The sequence below is a fragment of the Halichoerus grypus genome, chromosome 6 (genome assembly GCF_964656455.1).
Source record: "Halichoerus grypus chromosome 6, mHalGry1.hap1.1, whole genome shotgun sequence".
Lineage (NCBI taxonomy): Eukaryota > Metazoa > Chordata > Mammalia > Carnivora > Phocidae > Halichoerus > Halichoerus grypus.
This window is the reverse complement of record NC_135717.1, coordinates 139447876-139469463: the sequence shown is the minus strand read 5'-3', so window position 1 is coordinate 139469463 and position 21588 is coordinate 139447876. Positions and strand designations below refer to the sequence as shown.

Genomic DNA, 21588 nt, shown 5'->3' with positions numbered 1-21588 from the left:
TTATAGATTATCTATAGTTTAAAAGTAAGGGGGAAAATCAGTAATACTGTTCAAATAATTAGATACGCCAACAAAATAAATATGCTAGATGTCTTCCTCTTTAGCTAAGTTCACACTGTAATAAAATTGAACCAGAAAGAGAGAGTATTTCATAGCACATTTAAATTGTTAATATAAGCACTTTCTGCAGTTTAATCTGCATGTCTCATGTTCCTGAGACACGTAAACACCAATTAGTAAGGGTAAAACATCTATAACCATCTGAGACTAAGTCTACAAGTAGACTTCTGGTCTCAAGGGATCTTAGTTACTTAAATGCCAAACATTCTACTCAAATTCTTCTCATTTCTGCAAAAAGAAGTCTTCTATTGTGGTTGGACTTTTAGAATACTGTCTCAGTTTGAAAGAGCATTCTTGACACAGTTCATTAATTGTCTTTTTTCCCCCCTCTTTTGAGGAAAAGAAATGGTAGTCAACATTGAGAAACTCAAAAAAAGTTGTGAACTTCAAGCTGGAAGCAGAGACAGTGGACACTTAGCAATTTTCAGCAAATGTGATTCCATTTCACTCCTGTTTTTTTTTAAAAAAGAGATACACTAGCTCCCAAATAGGACTTGACTTGCATTCAAATGATGACCACAGATAGTCCCAGAAAACAGACCATCTATTTCATCTTAAGCCAATACAAATCCAAAGAGCCTTTCTCAAATTAAAGTCTCTATTACATGATCCTTTACAATGTAATCTAGGAAACCTTAAAATAATGTAAATTATTTTTTAAAAACCAGACCCATTAGGGGGAGGAATGATACAAAGGGGAGTCAGATAAGTACTAATCAGGCAAATAGGCAGGATTTGTATACCTCAGTAGCCATATTATGACCAAATTAGAAGCGTTGTCCTGTCCATGCAATATAAATAAAATAGTTTAGGTTTTTTTTTTTTTAAACATATTCACTTTTTGGCCTAGCAACTATAAAGATCAAATTGCTATAATCAATATTATTTCGATATTCTTAAACATAGCACAAATTTTACTTTAAAAGCAAAGTAGGGCAAGGAGTTCCTTTGCAAAGGCTACTGCCAAGATATTGATTTCTCTGTGGTCTGCTTGCCTCAGTGTAAACAATCAAACAGTCATTACCACACCTTGAATAAAGGCTTAATTAAAGTCCTGCTCTCCTTGGATAGGACAATTCTTTTACAAAGGGAAATAAAAAGAACATTCTCTCCAGGTTGCAATCTGATTGGTACATGATTGCAACCAAGTGTGTATTTGTGAAATGCATGTGATTGGAACAATAGACCACAGCAGACATAAAGTGGTGATTAGAGCATCAAAGTCCTGGCATGAAACAGATGCACTGGGATGCTGGTAGCTTCTGTTGTGGAGGTCTGGTGCCTAAGATTCAACAGTTTCATTAATCCTATGCAGTTGGTCTCACAGGCATTGGGGAAAAGAGACTACAATAAATGTGAAAGACCACACATTCATTCATTCATCAGATTCAATGAGTGCTTACTACTACAGGCAATCTGTTAGTTGTTGATCTAAAACTCCATTCTAGAAGATGAGGGGAGAGCTTGTTTTTAAAAACTTCCTTTCATTTTCTTTATGAGGAAATACCCAAGGCCTTATCAACTAGAGGATTGCTTCCATCAGCAGCCCTGGAGAACTATGCTACTGTATCACAGAGCCCTCTAGTGGTGGAAACATTCATTTCATCACAAATGTAAACTGAGTCCAATATGAAAATGCTACGAATTTTACCTCTGAATGAGCTTTTTCTTCAGCCTGTAAAAGACAAAAAGTAAAAAATTATCTATAAATAACTAATGTCATTTTTCTCCACAAGTATAAATGAATAACTCCATTGTATAATTATATTGTATTTTTAAAATATTATGATCCAACATAAGACTAGTAAATACGTATTATTATAGTAAAATACAAGTTATTTTATAATATTATTATTAATGATTATGAGAGTTATATTGTATTTATATATTATAATTATGATGATATTATTATATTATTATAACAGGAACCTTTACGATTGCAAATGAATACTTCCTTATACATAAATGATATATTGAAAATGTAGGTTATTTGATTCATGGATATATAATATGCCTTAAAAGCAAAGTTGGAATTAAAAGACAATGTCACTCTAAGATTCAGACCATAAGCAACAAAAACAAAAGTAGTTAGTTATAAAATTATGCTCTAAAAAAAATGGTTGTAGGGAGAAAGGAAACATTAGATTTTTTTCATACATATTATAGAAAATGCACTCCATGATACTAGAGAGATCTTCAGCTAGACTTAGGAGTCAGAATTTTATTCTGCGATTTACAGATCATAAAAAATGCCAAATAAAGCTGGAGGGAACATATTGACCTCTACTGATAACCACAGAAAAGCAGTTTATTAGTTTCTATCTTCTTTTATTGTCCCTAATGATGATTCATTAAGTTTACTGAGCTGCAAGTCAGCAAAACAGTAAAATGCCCAGTGTCAAGGTGGTGATAAAAGCGGCTGACAGACATTTTGGATCATACACGTTATGGAAATGAGCACTGCTGTAGGAACTTGCAGGCTGTTTTGGACTCAGTTGCAGAAAATTCCTAGCTCTGTTTTTCTTCTTCGTGCTGGGCTGCAAAACACCAGATAATGAGTTATGTGCACCATTACATTTGGGAAGCTCCCTTATTCTGGAAAAAGCTGGAGAATGAATAATATCGTTGAACAGTACAAATGTGCCCGTTGCTTTGAGCCATTTCAAAGCGAAAAAAAATCTCTTATTTCCTCTCCCTCCTTTGGGGATATTTCCTGGTTAACCAATGCAGAAGTACCTGAACTACTTTTTACCCCCTTTTTTTCCTCCAGAAAACATAAAATAAAACAAAGTAAAATAAACATAAAGATATTTTTTATGCATAGCATTTCTTGAGTGTTCTCTTTCTTGTATTTTCTCTACTCTTAAAAATAATGTATAGTTAGTAATATAGTGTTTAAATAATAGCGTGATTAAATAGTAGAATCCTAATAGCTTTATAAGAAAGCTGTGTTTTAAAAATAAATGCTAACATAAAACTTGAATATTTTACATCTCAACTTTAATTTTTAAGGGAAGATTTTATTTTCTAATTCTAATAATTTTAAGGTTTTAGATTCAGTTTGTGAATCAGAAGTAGGGAGCTAATTTTAAGATGGAAATTTCATCTTAAAGCAAAAAAAAGCTGGGAGTTGTTTGCCTTAAGACATATGGTACAATTAACTATGACTGTTTTCCCTAGAACTTTGCATGTTTATTGCCACCATATTCTGCCCAAATCCTGATTCAAGGCCTACTAGGATTATATAAAACTGATAATAAATAATTTGTATGTTTAAAAAAAAGCAATGTATTTTATTTAACAAAAAAGTAAAAAAGATATCCATCATATTTTCTCATTAAAAAAGCCTTGAATAAGTTATATTTACTAATGAGAAGCATTATCGTTACATATTAATTCTATAGGTATTGTATATAATGACTTTTCTTGTCACTGTTTATTCAGAACTATCTTTTTCTTTAATCTTTGCCTTATTTCATACCCCGTGGCTATTAATACTAGGTAAGGTGTTATCATCAAGTTCAAACAGTGAGGCAGAATATTAATATTATATTTCTTTCAGCAATTTAGGCTTGGGATTAATAATGAAGGAATGTGATTACTTGCCATTTTTAAATGATGGTTTTGAACCAAGCCCAATGTCCTGAAGGATGGTAGACAGTATAAAACATTTTGCCTAAATAAAAATATATGCGATGATTCTTTATTCCATAAACCATTAATTGGCCATTCATTTGCCCATTCAAGCTTACTAAAAAAAAATTTCCTTCAGTATGAGCTGTGTGTTAGGAAATATGCTAACGAACCAAACATGGCCTCTGCTCTTATTAAATCAATATAAATTAGATTCCAAGTACAAAACAGATTCGATAAAGTTTTTAATATACGATCAGTCAGAAAGAACCTATTTATTGCAAGGATCAAAGGGCCAGGAATATAAAGAATAAAAAAAAAAGCCTCGAGAATTAAAAAAAAATCACACAGCCTTCCTCAACTATCATTTATTTTCCCCACTTTTCATAGAGATATGGGTAATAAGGGGTAGGTCTTTCCTATGAGAAAAGCAACAGCACAATAATAACTAAGAACCCAAACCGAGGAAGAAACGAAGAAGTGGTGGAGGCAGGAACCAGCCTGAGAACACAGGCTGACATCTAAAGGGGTGGATGCCAAGGGAGGGTAAACCTGGAGGAATTTAATCTCAGTGTTGCTAGATATTCTGATTACATTAAAAAGAATTTAGCAATTTGCATTTTTAGATAAAAGCTCCAGATTTCACAGTGTTGACTTGGATTTAAACAAAGGCACACAAACTCTAAGTTTGCCAAAGGTAACAACTTGATGAAATTAGGGCTGTAATTTCCAACCAATATGCAAATTCCCAGAATCTTTCTGCTCAGAAATTCTGTAAGGTAATATACTCAACTTTATAACCAGATACTTTTGAAAAATTTACCGAACTATCAGTGATAGAAGTTTTAAAAGATCTATAGGGGAAGAATCCTTCCAATGAGATTTGTTAGATTGATTTTATAGGTAAATGTTCTTTGCAACAAGCCATCTTTACTAGTTTGTTTTAATATCTTTAAGTGAAATGCATACAGCAAAAGATATAATTCTATAAGCTGGATATATGATAATGTTAGAGTAAACATGGTTCATACTCATGGTTCATAAGAACAGTATTTTGCCTAATAAGAGTTGATAGAGCCTAATATTCTTTTTTTTTAAATCAGAATGTTAAGTTCAGAATTTTTTTTTTTTTAAGATTTTATTTATTTGTCAGAGAGAGAGAGAGCACAAGCCGGGGGAGCGCAGGCAGAGGGAGAAGCAGGCTCCCCGCTGAACAAGGAGCCCGATGTGGGACCCGATCCCAGGACCCTGGGATCATGACCTGAGCCCAAGGCAGACGCTTAACTGACTGAACCACCCAGGCATCCCAAGCCTAATATTTTTCTTGAAAAAAAAAAAAGAACTTTTTCTCCCCTTAGACACTTACATTATTTTATGAAGGAATGCCATGCACAGCTGTGTTAGTTGCATACTGCATAACTTCAAAAGATGTAATTCACATAGACCATGATATAAACAGTGCTCCTAGAACCATGTAGTACACCATAATTTTTGTAATTTATGGTATACAACATTCCTGGTCTTCTCTAATAATTTACACAAAACCCATGGGACAGATGGGATAGATCTGGCTGTTGTTTTCCAATTTTATTTTACAGGTATAGTCCAAAGAAACTTAGCAATTTGCCTGATGTCACACAATAGCTGCTGATAGAGTTAAGCAACAATTCAAATCAACTGAATCTTGATCCACAGTCCTTAAGAAGGCGTGAAAAATAATGATAAATTGCCTTTTTACTTCATGGTTTGAAAAGCACTTTTACAGATATTTTCTCATTGCCAGTGGAATCTCAGTGCATGACAATGGGGCACGGAAGTCAGAATGACTCCTCATCCTCTCTGATTTTTCTCTTTATCAGTCCACCAAATATGCATTTATTTGAATTGTTTAACTCTAGGTTATTTATTAATTCAAGAATATAATTTCCATCATTTTCTGTGCAACTATTTGAATTCCCTAATATCCTAATAATATCACCTTCTCACGTGGCTTGATCACCTAATCCATTCTTCTCACACATAACACAAGGGTGTATTTCATTTCTAAATTTTGGCATATACGTATGTGTATATTAGTCACTTTATTTTCATCTCTGTTCACATTTCGTACCATACTGCTACTACAGTATTCCTCATTTATGCTTTCTGATTGACATCTGTTCTTATTTATTTACAATTATTTATTTATTTATTTATTTATTTATTTATTTATTTAAGAGGGGGAGGGGCCAAAGGAGAGGGAGAGAGAAAATCTTAAGCAGGCTCCATGCCCAGCATGGAGCCCAATGTGGGGCTCGATCTCACAATCCTGAGATCATGACCTGAGCCTAAATCAAGAGTCAGATGCTTAACCGACTGAGCCTATCTACAATTTTTAAAATGTACCCCCTCTGTTCCCTATAAACCTGCAATATCCAATATAGTAGCTACTAGGCACATGTGCCTATTTAAATTTAAATTAATGAAACTTAAAAATTCAGTTCCTCTGTGACACCTGACACACTGCAAATCCTCAACAGCCACATGTGGCCAGAGGTTACTGTATTAGACAGCGCAGCCATAGAACATTTTTATTACCAAAAAAAGTACTATTGGACTCTGGTTACATACTAATTGGCCATTTGTTTTCCCTCAACCCATGCTCCTTTTCTTCTTGAGTCTTTCTCAGGCTGCATGAAGGCAGTTTTATCCAAATACTGTTTTTGCATATATTTAAAATATTATAATCATGCTGCATCTTTTGATGTTATACAGAGACTTCAACCACAATGGTTTAAGTCAGAGCACGTCCCCCTAACAAGCAGTGGCATCAGGCCAATGAGGAGGGACACTAAGTGTTAACACATTTCTTTTATGTGCTTTTTTCCAAAATATTTCACCTTTCTCACTTCTCATCCATTTGCCAAAAGCAGTAAATTTAAACAATAATAGTGATTCCTTCATTTACAGAGTGTAATTAGCAAATTTAATCATTAAAAGGAGAAATTATGAGAAAAATATTGTCTTTCCCAGTAGTAGTCCGATCTTGAATAAAGGTCCAAAGCAGTAACTATGCAAGATGTGCTTATAAAAGGAGGACCCTAACATTTAAACCTAATGAAATGAGTAAAATAATTAGTTTTGCCCGTCATGCTTAATTGCTCAGTGACAGCCAAGACTGAACTTTTTATGACTCTTTCAGTATTGGACTAAGGATTATTCACAGCACTCAAGTCCCAGTGAAATTCAGTAAACTAAATAGACCTCACTCTTACCTAGGCATGAAGGAATCCTCTTATTAAATACAACTTCCTATAGATCTTTTTTGTTTTTACACATAGGGAAAATAAACTGAAAGCCTGCCATTTTTCTCTTTTAAGAAATAGTTTTAAAAACCACACTCTATTTCAGAAGATATGTTTTTTAAAAAATCTCTAGGCCTTTTAGGCCCTTACCCTTTGGCACAATCTTCTCAAAGACTGAACTTGAAAAATCAAAATAATAAAATGGAGAAAATACCATAGGACAATTGCCAGTCGTGGCTCAGAGATCCGAACAAGGAAAACTTGTCAATATCATAAATTTATGGTACAGCTCAGTACATGGGTTCGGGGATTCCCAGTCATACCCCCAACAGGTCTTACAAAATTCAGTTTTTCATGCACTCACTGATTTTCGTAAGTACAGGAAAGTCAAGCGGAGGCACATCTAAGTGGGCCACGGAGGCGCTGGCCCAGCAGCACCTGCCAGCAGATGGGGTATGTGGGAGCTCAGCGCACATTCTTCTTTCACTGGGCAACTTGTGTCAATATCAATCTACTGAATCATCTGCGTGCTTGGCAAAGGCAGAAGCTATATCTTCACAGCGGATACTTACTGTTGAGTAAAGAGAAGAAGTGCTGGAGACCAGTGATAATGAAGAGCCGTGAACTGGAAAAAGCAAAAAAGAACAAGTGGTGAAATAATGAAGTCTGCTCAGAAACAGCGGGTCTTTGCTGGAGAGTGGAGAATAGGGAAGCGGGGAAGTAAAATAATAACAGCTAGATACAAGAATCGGAGGACAGTTCTGTGGTTATTTTCTCAAGGTCAAAATGTTGAGACATGGGAAGGTCCCATATCTGTCCCCCTAAAATACCTCCTTCATCATGAGAGAGAGAGGATTTGACAAACACAAGCCCTTCGAGCATGCTGTGTGCATATTTAAAGCTATAGTAAACTTCCACAGAATAAATTACCAGAAAATCATGGAAACCTAAAATAAAGTTGCCATAAACTTTAAAACTTAAAAAACAAGCTTTATGTGTTTTATTTATTTAATTTCATTTTTATACAACAAAGATCCATTTTCACTGTTTTTCTCCATATACTTTCAGGGAAATAAGCATTTGATTGAACTTGCTATTTCAACATTATCTGTGATGAGTTGATTATGCTCTTTTAAATGGAGAATTATTGTTTCTTTTGTAGTTCTAGTCATAGAAAAAAATGTTTATTTCAAGGTGGTGTCTCACTGAAATTAAGAATGGAAATTGCATACTTTTATCGAGGTCTACCAAAATAGCATCTTACACAATTGATAGACTGTTTTTATATTTTTGCACATCTAATATGTTAAGCCCAAGAGGTGGTAAAATTGTGCTTAATTATATTTGTAGAAAAGTCCTTCCTCTTTTCACTGTGGGGTAATGTAAAGTTATTTCTACATATTCATCCATTCAACAAACATTAGTTGGGCCCACCCAATGTGACAGGCCCTTCCTAGATCCTGGGACTATAAAAATGATGACACAATCCCAGAAGCTCAAAAAAAAAGTAGAAAGGTATACAACTAAGAAGATAATTATAATAGAGTAATAAAAATACTCTCTAGAGCAATGCAAGGCAAGAGTTCATGGGAGATGCTCACAAGCTGGTCTGGAGAGAGGATTGGAAAAGCTGTGTGGGATTGTGGCATTGTGGCTCAAAAGAAAGGGATGAATTTGAGGGACACTAGGAAGAACCTCTTTAAAACTGACTGAATATAAAAATGTGGGTCAAAAGAGGAATAAAGGACAACTCCCAGATTTCTAGCTCAAGCAACTACCACCACTCTGTGAGATGGGCAAAATGTTAGTCATCTAAAAAACACAAAACAAACAAAATCCCACATTCTTCCAAACTCTAATAAACAGCATGCACTAAGTATGCACCAGTATGCACTAGGATTTTCAGCCTGGTGTACAGAAGACAGGTGGACAATGAATCAGGAGATCCCATTTTTGGTTTGTTGCTGTTACTTACTATTTATAGGTCTATGACCTCCTAGTGTGTGGCTGTTCCTTTATCTTCACAGTGATCACTGAGCAGGGAGGGCATCAATAAAGCCCCTTCCATCTTGCTAGTTCAATAATCCCTTGGTTGTAGACCACAATGTAAGAATTATAATAGTTCCATGTTCAATGTATGGGCATCAAAAAGCCATCTTGCCCACTCAGGCTGGTGTTCAGCAATTGAGATTATTTAAACCTCCTACACAGAAGGCCAGACTTTCCCAAGCATATGAAGAGCATTCTATCTGTAAATGAGGCACTCTAGATGAGCCATCAGTATGCTTAGCAAATTATTTTTACAGTATTATAATATGCCAGTCTGTGAAGAGAGTGATAGAACCATCTCAAAAAAGCAACGACTTTACATTTCCAATTAGTTCAATTTTGTCTATCTACTCTGCCATAATCAGCAGACTCTCGGGGTGTAACCCACTATTTGTCACAGTGAACTCAGTGGTTCGGTTAATATCCCAAAAGGTAGTGGGAATGATGGTCAACCGATTTAGTGCTAGCAGATGAAACGTACAGCAGTGGCCTGAAAACATGAAATCAATTTTCATAGCTATCTAAACTTTTAGTCAGAAGAGCCTTTAAGAGAGTAGGAAGGAGAAAGAGAAAGGAACAGAACTACTCCCTAATGTCATTTTCATGACAAACCTGTGAAATTACAGATGCAGGAATTAGCACTGATAAAGTTAAGAAATTGGCCCAAGTTCATACCACAAATAAATGGATGACCGGAGGCTTAAAACTTGATATGTTTCAAGATCTGGAGTCCTTTCTTTTATACATAATTATTAAAGACTAAGATAGTTGGCTGATTTCATGTCTGATGTTATTCTTTTTTAAAAAATTTTATTTTATTTTATTCAAATTCAATTAATTAACATATAGTGTATTATTAGTTTCAGAGGTAGAGGTCAGTGATTCATCAGTTGCATATAACACCCAGTGCTCATTACATCACATGCCCTCCTTAATGCCCATCACCCAGTTACCCCACCCCCCACCCCTCTCCCCTCCAGCAACCCTCAGTTTTTTTCCTAGAGTTAAGAATCTCTTATGGTTTGTCTCCCTCTCTGATTTCCTCTTGTTTTATTTTTCTCTCCCTTCCTCTATGCTCCTCTGTTTTGTTTCTTAAATTCCACACGAGTGAGATCATATGATACATGTCTTTCTCTGATTGACTTATTTCGCTTAGCATAATACCCTCTAGTTCCATCCACGTCGTTGCAAATGGCAAGCAATTGCACTACTAGGTATTTACCCCAAAGGTACAAATATCTGATTTTATTCTGATCAATTTAAACTTTTATGTTTACCTTTATTTTATCCTTAGCTGATACGCTTTGTAATATGTGTGCCACAATTTTCCTCTATGGATACTTTAAAAAATAATTCATTAAATCAAAGAGGAAAATCTCTCAAATATTATCAAATTTCACACCTGTGGTTATACAGTTTTAAAAAATTACATACATTTGAACGTCAATTAAGCCTCCTGAGTTTTTCAAATAGAACTATTATAAAGTATTCACATAGAACCTTATTGCATTGGGTAAGGAAATGAAACTTATAAGGCAAAAAGTAGACATGATACGAGTTCTAATATGATATGATAACAGAAACCAACACCAGAGGGAGTTTCTGAGAATACAAGTTGGCAATGTGTGGTAGTTTCATAAGATAATTTTTCTGGTTTATGTATCTTTATGATTCTTTAACTGAGATGTCAAACAAAACATTGGCTCTGGTATTTGACACACCAGGGCAAATAGTCTCTAAAATAATGAGGATTTCTGTATGAGAACACTGGATTTGTTCTGAACTGTTCTACAACCAAGTATCAATCTAAACAATTTCTGGCATATTTCCAAATGCATAAAGAACCAGAAGGTAATGCAGACTAAAACTTCTTCAAGCTTCAGGGCTCCCTAAATGAGAGTTATACTTACTAATTTATTTACTCTTCAGGAATCCTTGTGATGGTGACTGATGTGACAGTTTTCACCTCTGAGTTAAATAAAGTAACTCCATCTTTATTTCCCCCTATGCCTACCTTCTTCCATGCTGTCTCGGAATGAGCCTGAATGACTGATGGCACGTGGCCTTTCTTCCAGAGACGTGGCACTCCCACAAAGCTGGGAGTCATCATAGAGATCGAAGGAAGAGTCTTGGGCTGGGATGCTATTTGAGCGCATCATGCTGGGCCCAGGAAGGTTAAACTGAGACAGATTGGTTGGGCTCACTGAAAAACAAAGCACACATAGCCTCATTATTCTGAGGCTTAGATGATGAAAATAGTAGGTTGCTGGACAGCGAGAATGTGATCCCAATTCTACGGAAACGTGAATTTAATGGGTGTCTCTATTGAAGGTAGGCTGACAGTCTGCCTCTGAAATGTTCAATAACAGTTTCAGTGGAGTCCCTCTTTTCTCCTAACACTTTCATGGCCAGCAGTATGTCAATTTCTAAAGCAATATTAAACAAAGCCGCCAAGCAACCTCTACTGTTCGTGCTAGAAATACAACAGCATGGCATATTCTGCTGGCGATTATGAAGAAAAGATTGCCTGCATAGAGTCTATAGGTTTCTTTTCAAGAAGAATACATCACTTTAATGGAAAAAACAAAATCAAAAAGAAAACACAAGAAATCTAAATGTCCCAAGAAGACCCTTTTGAAGCTTCCAGGCAAAGACTTTCATCGTTTTGAGTTCTGAATTTATGTAAGTTGATGGTCAGTACCATCATTATTATCAGTTAGTTATAAAAGAAGAAAATGAAATTTTTCTTTAAATGAAATGTAATATGCATGGTTTCTGTAGCTCATCAACAGGTTAATCACATTGAACTCTTTTCTGCTGTGTCTAAGACCAGAGTACCACAGTGAGACTGTCAAATGTCACAAACCTGTTGTGTTTCCCAAGCAGTATCTCATGTTCATAATTTGAAATAATAATTTATTTACTTAGTGCTTATTGCTGAAGAGTTCTAATAACACTCAACTTTTTAGGCCAACTGATAATCATGAATTTAAAGAAAGATGTGGTTGACTGAATGTACAACTGCTTCAGAAACAGTAGTCTTAAAATTTGGAATAAAAGCAAAGCACAAAATTGAGAAATATATTTATCACAAATGCTCATATTTAAGAAAACTAAGTTGTTACAGACATGTGAGGAAGCAGGCAGGAACCTCTCAAGCTATCACAAAAGCTGTGGGTACTTTCAAAACCTTAGGGAATTTATGTCCTTGGTTTGGAATGAGTCTGATTATCATTTCAAAATTTGCTGTTTTTTTTCTTTGACACAGGCACTCATTTCTTTTTAATATAATGACTGGCTTTCAAAACAATAGGAGGCATATATATTATGAGGCAAGTGAAAGGGAATGTCTCCTTTTTTCCAGGCACTATGCTGGATTTTTATAGGTATTGATGAATTAATATGCAGAACAACCCTCTGATAGAGTGGTTGTGGATTGGAATGAGAAAAAGGAAAGAAATACAAGATTTAGAATTATATCTGTGTGTGCATATGTGAAATACAATAAAAGGTGAAAGAAACTATGGATTTGTAAAGTGTGCAATCTGTTGGAAGGAACAAAGCCCTGAAAGAAGGAAAGAAAGAAGAAAAGAAGGGAGGGTGGGGAGAGAGAGCGAGGGAGAGTGAGGAGACAGGGAGAGTGAGGAGAGAGAGGGAGGGAGGGTGAGAGAGATCTTTTAGGCACATTCCTTCAGCCAGCAGTGACTAATTCAATTTGATTGCTAACTGACTGACAATAGATATGCTGAAGGACATTCTAGACTTGAATGTTTATGTTTAGAGTACCTGGATGGGGTAAATCATCCTATTCTATGTCCACAGTATGAATTGTCTCTTTGCTAAATGAATGAAGTATTCAACACATTTGTAAATGTATTATGTTAATATGTATCTAGAGGTGAGAAGGTCATTTCATTCACTATTTGGCTTTGCATAATGGTTGCAGAGCTATCCAAGTAAATTGTCCTTCTATAATTTCAAAACATGTGACTTAAATCATCCAAGAAATAATGAGGATTGCAGTGAATTTTAAAGTGAATAGTTTGCATTTACAGACACTTTTGATAGCTTCTCCATTGAAACTATACCCATACTATTTAAGAATGTTCAGTTACATTAATGTCTATGACAGGTCTGCTTTCTTGGGGCTGTGGTTGAATAATAGAAAGATAAATATGGCATGGCCCTGACTTCAACAATGGCTACTAGTAGAGGTGACTGAAAGGTAGAAAAGTTAATATGTAAATAAATGAAGAAAAATTATAGGACAAAAATATGACAGACAAATAGAATTTCAGCAATGGTACACAAATTAGCACAGGGCTTCTAAACTGGCTTTGCTTTCCATTTGCTTCAGGCAAATATTCCAATATCTACCCTTCAGTTTTTTCATGAATTATAATTTTTAAAAATGGCAGAATAAATGACCTCTGGACTCATTCAAAGCTCAGAGATACAGCCAAATTTCTAAAAGGAGAGATATAGATATGACCATATGTTAGGGAAAAGGGGGCTGCTGACTTTAAATTATATTTCAGAACAAAACCCCTGTTTTTACTAAATTAAATGTTGATTTGTGGGATTTGAGGAGAGTGGACCTGATAGAAATATGGAGTGCGTTTTTAAATACCTCAAGATCTCTTTGATTTTGCAACTATATCCAGACATATTAGCTAGTGAGTTTATGATATTGTTTTAAAATAAGAATATTCATATGGAAGCTTATTTTAACTTATTTTGTGCAATCTGGGACTATCACTAGGAACTAGGTAGCAATTCAAGAAAATTTTATTTGATTTTTTTTTAAAAGAGGAACTTCAAAAGTGTGATATTTCTAGATTCAGGTAGTTTCTGTCATGGGTGGGTTTAGAGAAGAAGCTAGAGATGTCTTAAGAATTTAACTAATAGTTGAATAATTGAACCAGAGATAGGTGTCTCCCATCTCTCAGGTTCTATGCTTTCATGAGTATAGAAGAAGGGGCTTAATTCTGAATAGCTTAAAAAGTGAATATGGAGAGAGGAGTAGAAGGGCATTCAAGGTGGAGGAACCCTTGGATGCAAAAGCATAGAAACTTCCCCTATAAAGTTCTTTAAACAATACTCTGTATGCAAAAGAGTCCAACAAATATAAAGAACTCGTAGGTGAGAGGCTGATAGTAATAGTTCTACATACTAACTCTTGCAGCACGGTGAAAAGTGAAGCTGAGTAATTGTTGTCACTCATGGGAAGATGACAGTGAGTCTCACCAGGTTATGAGATGCCTCACAAGGGCAATGACCAATAAAGTTTCAAACAAAGATGTATTCTGTTTCCATAAGTTATATTCTGATTCACTTTCTTGAGTGGAATGTTTCCATTACAGGTATCATACATATCAGCAACTACCCACAAACCACAGCTTACTTTGGCAATAGCTTCACGCTACTCTACTGATAATGATGTAACTGAAGTGATTTTAAATTTCTGTTCGTTATACATTACTTTTTACAGTAATATTTCTAAAAATTATATGTATTATTTTAATAAGTAGAAAGGATAAAGAAAAAACACAGGTATTGCAATTGCTGAATGTTAGTAATAATCACTTGCTGATCATTCAGAAGAGATAATGATTAAATTGAAGACAAATGATGACCAAAGTGAACTGCAGGACAATGTTATCCATATTCAAGTTAAAAAATTCCATTTGATATATTTTTTAATTTAATAATAAAATAATCTTTAGTTATGATTACATTTTAATAGTACCCACAGTCTTGCCTAGTAAATATAAATTCAGGTGATCTGGAAATCAATAAAAAGGTTTTTTGTTTTTTTTTTTAAGATTTATTTAAGAGGGAGAGAGAGAGAGAGAGGGAGTTAGCACATGAGTTAGGGGAGGGGCAGAGGGAAAGAGAGAGAGAATCCCAAGCAGACTCTGTGCTGAGTATAGAGCCCCATGCTCGATTTCATGAGCCCTGAGATCATGACCTGAACCGAAACCAAGAGTCTGATGCCCAACCGACTGAGCCACCCAGGCACCCCAAAATAAAAAGTTCTAAAAAAATAATTCTCATGTTTTTAAAACTGGTCATTTTTTTCTTTAAAATAACACAGCATAGAGACCTCAGAACACCTGATTTGAAGCTATGTATGCTTATGAAATTTGGGTGGGCACATGAGAATGTGTCGACATGTATCGGAAGGTCTTTCTTTATAAGTCCCAATGGGTGCAAATGTTGAAAATGATGGTAGAGGCAGTAAGGTCAATTTGAAATCCACTGCTATTGTCTCTGATAACATAAGGCATGCTTTCCAATAAAAATGATGAGGTAGCAAGGTCTATGAGGTCTTATACTCTCTTGAGTCTTGGTACATATAAGTTAGTCCCTCCATAATAAAACCTAGGTATTTTGGATCCATTTCACAGATGAGGAAATTGACTTTGTCAAGATCAGACATAGTAAGTGGTGAGCATTTTTTTCTAAATAATAATGGAACAGATGGATTTAATCAGAATAATATAAATGAGAAAATAATGGGATAAGGATTCAATTAGTCAAATTAATGTCAAGTATTAAAAAGATTGGTAAGAGACATAAGATACCTAGCAAACTCAGCATTTCAGGTGGTTTGGGTTTGTTTCAGATGTTGCATAAAATTAGAGTTTATTTCATATTCCTATGACTCTATAAAAAACATTTTCAATTTATTTTTTGAAGTGAAAATTTTAAGCTTCTTGCTATGTTTTATAATTACAATTCAAAGTAAGTAAAAACTATACCATCTGTTGCCATTATGAGACAAAGAAGTCCCTCACTGTGTAGATGCAGCAGCAAAAACTTGGTGTTTGATAGGGATTCATTAGCTCATATGGAACCATGACCAAAAAAATCGTTTTCCATTGCCAAAGTTTTAATCTGTAAAGCAGGAAGAGTTACAAGAGAAGAGAAAGAGCCGTGAGTGTCCTAAAGGATTGAAAAAATTGAAAAGTCCAAATGATTGAAGAATTTGGAAAATTGGTGGGTCCATTACTAGACAAAAAAGATAATGAGACTACTTTATATGTGATTTTATAGAACAGAAATCTATTTTTAAAAGAATTGGATCTATTAAATTAGAACTGGCATGTTTAGACTTCTTTCACTACTTTGTCACTCTTCCCTATGTTTTCTGTGACATTTATACAAATGATTTTACATTTAATACAAATGATGCTAAGCACAAAGTAACGCAATGGCTAAATTTGTCATTTTTTTTTTTCATTGCACTTATCCAAAAATGTTCACAGGGAATACTCATATTCATTTTAAGGAGAGTTTTGAAATGGTATTCATTTTGATCACCTGTAAAGAAGTGATCTTAAGAATCATGGAGTTACTTTTTCCTTCTTCTTAATTATTTATATTTTGTTTTTCTACAAAAGTATGATAAATTTTGCTAAGGATTTAAAAAAACATTTTAAACAAAGGACAAGGAGAATTTTTGTTGTTTTTTTTAATAGTTTTTTTTTAAGACTTTATTTATTCATTTGAGAGAGAGAGTGAGAGAGAGAGAGAGCACAAGCTGGGGGAGAGGCAGAGGGAGAGGGAGAAGCACATTCCCCGCTGAGCAGGGAGCCTGAAATGGGGCCTGATCCCAGGACTCTGGGATCATGACCTGAGCCGAAGGCAGATGCTTAACCAACTTAACCAACTTAAGCAGATGCTTAAGCCACCCAGGGGCCCCTGTTTTATTGTTTTTTAAGAAGACTCTGAGAAAACCCTCTAGGCTTAAAGTCAGGTGTTCTGGGATCAATTATTGCCTCTGGCCCTTACAAGTAGTGACCTTTTTATGAGTGAAATGACCTCTCTGTGCCTCTGGATCCTAGACTATAAAATCACAACAGTAGTACCTGTGTCAAGTTGTGGTCATGAGCATAAACTGCATATCATTTGGAAAGTATTCTGTGAATAGCCAGCCATTAAACAAATAAAAGGTACTCTTAAGGTGTCTCTATCTTTTCCTTAAGTGAACACATTTTATGGAGAGATCCCAGCGCTCCCGTGAGGGCAGGTGGTCAAAGGAACAAGACGAAATTATGTTTAGAATATTTTACCCAAGTTGGAAAAGTGATATTTTCCTGTGGCGCAAGATGACATGGCGGAAGGGGAGAGCAGAGGGGACTGGCTGCCAGCATCCTGCAGCCCTCCGGTGGAATGGGAACGCAGCCACTCCTTGCCCTCTTCTTGGTTGGCCTGCCGAGATGATGGGGTGTATCTGCAAAACAGCACAGCTGAGACACTGAAGCACATCTATAAGGGCAAGGCGATACCAGGACAAGAAAACAATTGAGAGGAGCTTACTATTCAGACTGAACAACATTCTCAAACAGATTGAATCTAATTATAATTGCTTAGTTCTTCCAGATGATCTGACACCATCTGTGTGAATCTCACAGGAAAAAAAAAAAAAATAAAGGATTTTGAAAGGAAAATTATGCTTCTGTGAGATATGTAGTTGAAAATCATAAGCAATGAGCAGACAGCCAAGTTAATTGAGAAGGACTCAAAAGCACAGTGCTTGGAAGGATGTGAAAAGGGTGAAGGCACAGACTAAATATGGTAGACAGTGCTAGGCCAGGAGCCAAGGGAACTGGTGTGATGGCCACAGAAAAGCATAGGAAATGGAACACAAATTGACAGATCTTTTTTTTTGAAAAAAAAGGAAAACATTAAAAAAAAAAACACATTTATTTGGTTAAAATGGCACTTGACATCATGTCTAGATTTTTTTTAAAAAGGAAAAAAATGGGTTCACTTTAGTGGAAAATAAATTTCTGAAACAAAATCTTGAAATGGAATAATTGCAAGCTGTTTGTTATTACTAAGGGACTGGCAAGAAAAAGGATAACAGGGAAAGACCTATTTGGCCAGTGCTCATTTTCACCAGAGTAAGTAAATTTTTAACATCAAAGAACAGTTAACTCATTAAGTTCATATGTGTTATACCTCTATTAGTAGTTCATTTTATATCCTCTCCTCAGATAAAAGTGTATAGTAAAGGAAGGCCATGAATTAAATTTTCATTTTAGTTTTTATGATGAACTAAATGATGATTTTGAGATTACTATGTTATACTAGACTAATTCGTATCTAAATTGACTAGCACTCCTGAAAAACTGAAATGAAAACTCTTGAGTGTTTACCAAAAGGATTCTTTAAAAATTCATACCTTAATTATAGTATTTGTCCTCTGATGATGAAAATATATTTTCTTTGATTCAAATTAGAGCATCCTTCAACCTTTCAACATTAACTGGCCACATCTGTAGACTATATGGGTTGAGGTTTTGCAAGCATATGCCTCCAAGATGCAAAAGTTAGGGAAGTTAATTTTATTTTAATTTATAAAAGTGAGTTCTGAAATCTACCAAAAATTGCTGCTCCCCAAATAATGATATTAGACTGGATTTAATTTACTTAGTCTTGACCTCTACTGGTATCTCTAACCGGAGGCTTATCTCACTAACTCCTCAGGCCAGAGAAAATAACGGGATTAAAAGTGATGCCATCCTCAACGGCAGATACTTCATTGCAAACAAACAAAGAAAGAGGGAGAGAGACAGCACACAAAGTTTACGTAACAACAGAGAAAGGCAGCAATTGTGCTGAAAGAAATATATACCTTAGTCCCTTTTTGGGTAGTGTATTTCTGTCAAGCTGCATGCTGTTAAAACAAAGAAAACCCCTAAGGACATAATGCAAACAAAACCTCCAAATTACACATCCAACAAAAATGGTTCTTTAAACTTCACAAAATAAAATTTTTTTAACACATATTTAATGCTTAACTTATTGGTAAAGGCCAATCAAAGGTGACCAGATGTCTATTGTTGTAACACATTTGGTGATAATTTAGTGACAGGATTATGAGCAGGTAGATTAAGTCATTTGTTGATATAATTCCCCTGTAGGTTCTATTTACCTACCGCTATGGTAGTTTTTGCTTCCCTGTGCAACTGATTAGACTTTCACTGTGATTTCAAATGCAGGAGAGTCATAGGTGGAAATCAGATAGATCTGCTCTCCCTGAGTTAAAGTGACAACTTCTAATGGGCAGAGGAGATATAAAACACCTTTTAATACTTAATTTTTGTATTCATATTATTTTTAATAAAAACAAAGGCAGATCTATTCCATTTGCATAGAAGAGAAAAAATAATATATAATAAATATCTGCTTGAAACGTAACATTTCTGGTACCATTTATTTAAATATTTAATAGAATTGAACTATGCCATCTTTTGGAAATTCGAAGTTAGGTATTTAAAAGGTTATAAGTTTTATCAGTCTCTATTTTAAAGAATTCTCAACTGGTCATAGAAAGGGATGAAAGGATGTGTCTGGAGAAAATGAGAAGTGGCCTCTCTAAAAATAGAAGAGGGTGTCAACAGCTAAGTGGGACAAGTCTATGGTTTCTGTTATAACTTTTGGCATGTGAATAACCAAAGAATACAATTAATTTGAATTTGAAGAATGATAGCTCTCTTCCAGTAGAACCTCCAATGATCAAAAATAAATACAAGGGATACGCATAATGGGGATGATATAACACAAATGCAAACACATTGACTTGAAAATTAATCACTCAAAACCAAAGCTAAAATGTTTTCTTCTATGTGTACTCCATTATTTAGCACTGCAGTAGAAAGCAACCAAAGACATTATATGACTTTATTTATTGGGAATGTCCACATAAGGTAATTACTCTGCTATGTAGACACCAGTTCTAGTTCACATTTTGACTAAATAAGGTTTTTTAATACTGTGCATAAGCAAACAAAAAGGAATCAGATTGAACAAATATGAAAAACCTATAACTATGAACTACAGTTGTGCTAAAGCATTCATAGGGTCACCAGCCATTTTAAAGATTATCTTTTTCATGCGTGCAGATTTATTAAAGCATTGTTTGCCAAAATTATCAATTGTATAAAATGCATATGTTTATATCACGCAGAGAATTTAATGAAAGAAAAATCAGAATACATTTAAATTTACCGATATGTTAAAACTCTAAGTAGAAATATCTGTTTGACTCCGGAAACTAATGACACTTTCCACACACCCTGAAAGGTCACACACTCTTATGCTTGCAAGGGCCAGGCAAGCAGTGGCAAGGAGGGAGAGGGGGATGTCAGCCAACAGTCTGAGGAGGTCAGGCCCTGCCTATTTAAAGCCAACAGATGCTCTGCAGGATTGTGGAGGCAGGGTTCCTCGATCTGATATTTCCAAACAAGCCAGCAATTTGTAAAGTTGGTTACTACTTTAGATTATTTTTAAAGTTTGGTTAGGTTACAAAAAGCAAAACAAACTAAATAACTGGGAACTGGTTATGGCTCAAGGATCACCAATGATTTGGAGCAGCTAGAGGGAAAATTACTGAAGAACTTTTTGTGATTATTTATTATTTCATGACATTTTAATGAAAAAGGAATTTGAACAAAGTTAAAATCTATTTAACTACTGATTCAATAATATTAAGATATGAATATATCGGTAAAATATTTTGAAATTGTAGACAAACGGGTAAGTCGCGAACTTATACACATCTCTATCATATCACTTTAATTACTTTGCTTACAATATCTGCACGTTAGCACACCCTCTGTCAGGTATGGCTCTTTGGTTTCCTTAGCATTCCCAACATTCCGCTGACTGCTTAATTCTAATTAAGCCCGGATTTCTGTTAGGATCTTATTTCCTCTTCAATAGATCATAAACTTTCTTGAATGTACTTAAAGGATTAGAATAAATTGCTATTGCCTGCATTTTTGTTCCCAAGAAAGAAAAAGTACAACCTCTCATATCAAAAATTATTTTGATCCAGTAATTTCCTGGAACTAATTAATATTTATATCATATATTATACCTATGAAAGTATTTCATTTTTCACACACTTTAATATTCATCAATACATTTCACTAAGAATCAAGGGCAAAATATGCATTTATTTTGAATTAGCCTAAGGTTTACTTTAGAAAAATTGTTTATCTGGCTATTTTTAATACTGGAACACTCCCATTTGTAAAGCCAGCCTATCTCAAAAACTGATCAACAACAAGATTTGCTTAAAGAAAAAAAGTGACTACATATTTGCCAGTGTATTTCTAAGGGAAAATGTATGTTGACTTCTGCTAAAATATAGATAAAGTAAAATATTAACACTGCATTTGTATCTATAAAGCTCAATTTTATACTCTGGTTTGATCTGAAGATTACTTGTTACAAATAGTTACTTGTCTACTTTTCTGATTTTTTAATATCTGAAGACCAGAGAAATAGGTTGATGGCTAAATGGTCAACTTATTGCAGCCATATTGGTGATTAAAAAAACCAGTAATTTGGAGGGTGACTTGGGTTAATAAATAATGACCTATTTGCAGTGTGGTTATGAATTGTTATTTGGATTCCTCGCATATCAGTATACAATCAAAGATACATTAAAACTATAGGTTGTTAACAGATTTTCAATAGAATT

General features: G+C 34.8%; 1 protein-coding gene across 10 annotated transcripts in view; it reads right to left on the bottom strand.

Annotated features, from left to right (window-relative positions):
* The window catches only part of NAV3 (neuron navigator 3), a 799918-nt gene that overhangs the window by 63077 nt on the left and 715253 nt on the right, over positions 1-21588 (bottom strand). For 6 of the 10 annotated variants that reach the window (XM_078076338.1, XM_078076339.1, XM_078076337.1 and 3 more), the window contains 5 exons: positions 18733-18774; positions 17165-17325; positions 11101-11289; positions 7610-7662; positions 1772-1795 (listed from right to left, as the gene is read on the bottom strand). In XM_078076338.1, coding sequence (XP_077932464.1) covers positions 1772-1795; positions 7610-7662; positions 11101-11289; positions 17165-17325; positions 18733-18774 — 469 coding nt within the window. The remainder of the gene's footprint in view (positions 1-1771; positions 1796-7609; positions 7663-11100; positions 11290-17164; positions 17326-18732; positions 18775-21588) is intronic. The other 4 variants (XM_078076341.1, XM_078076343.1, XM_078076346.1 and 1 more) reach the window with 1 other exon arrangement.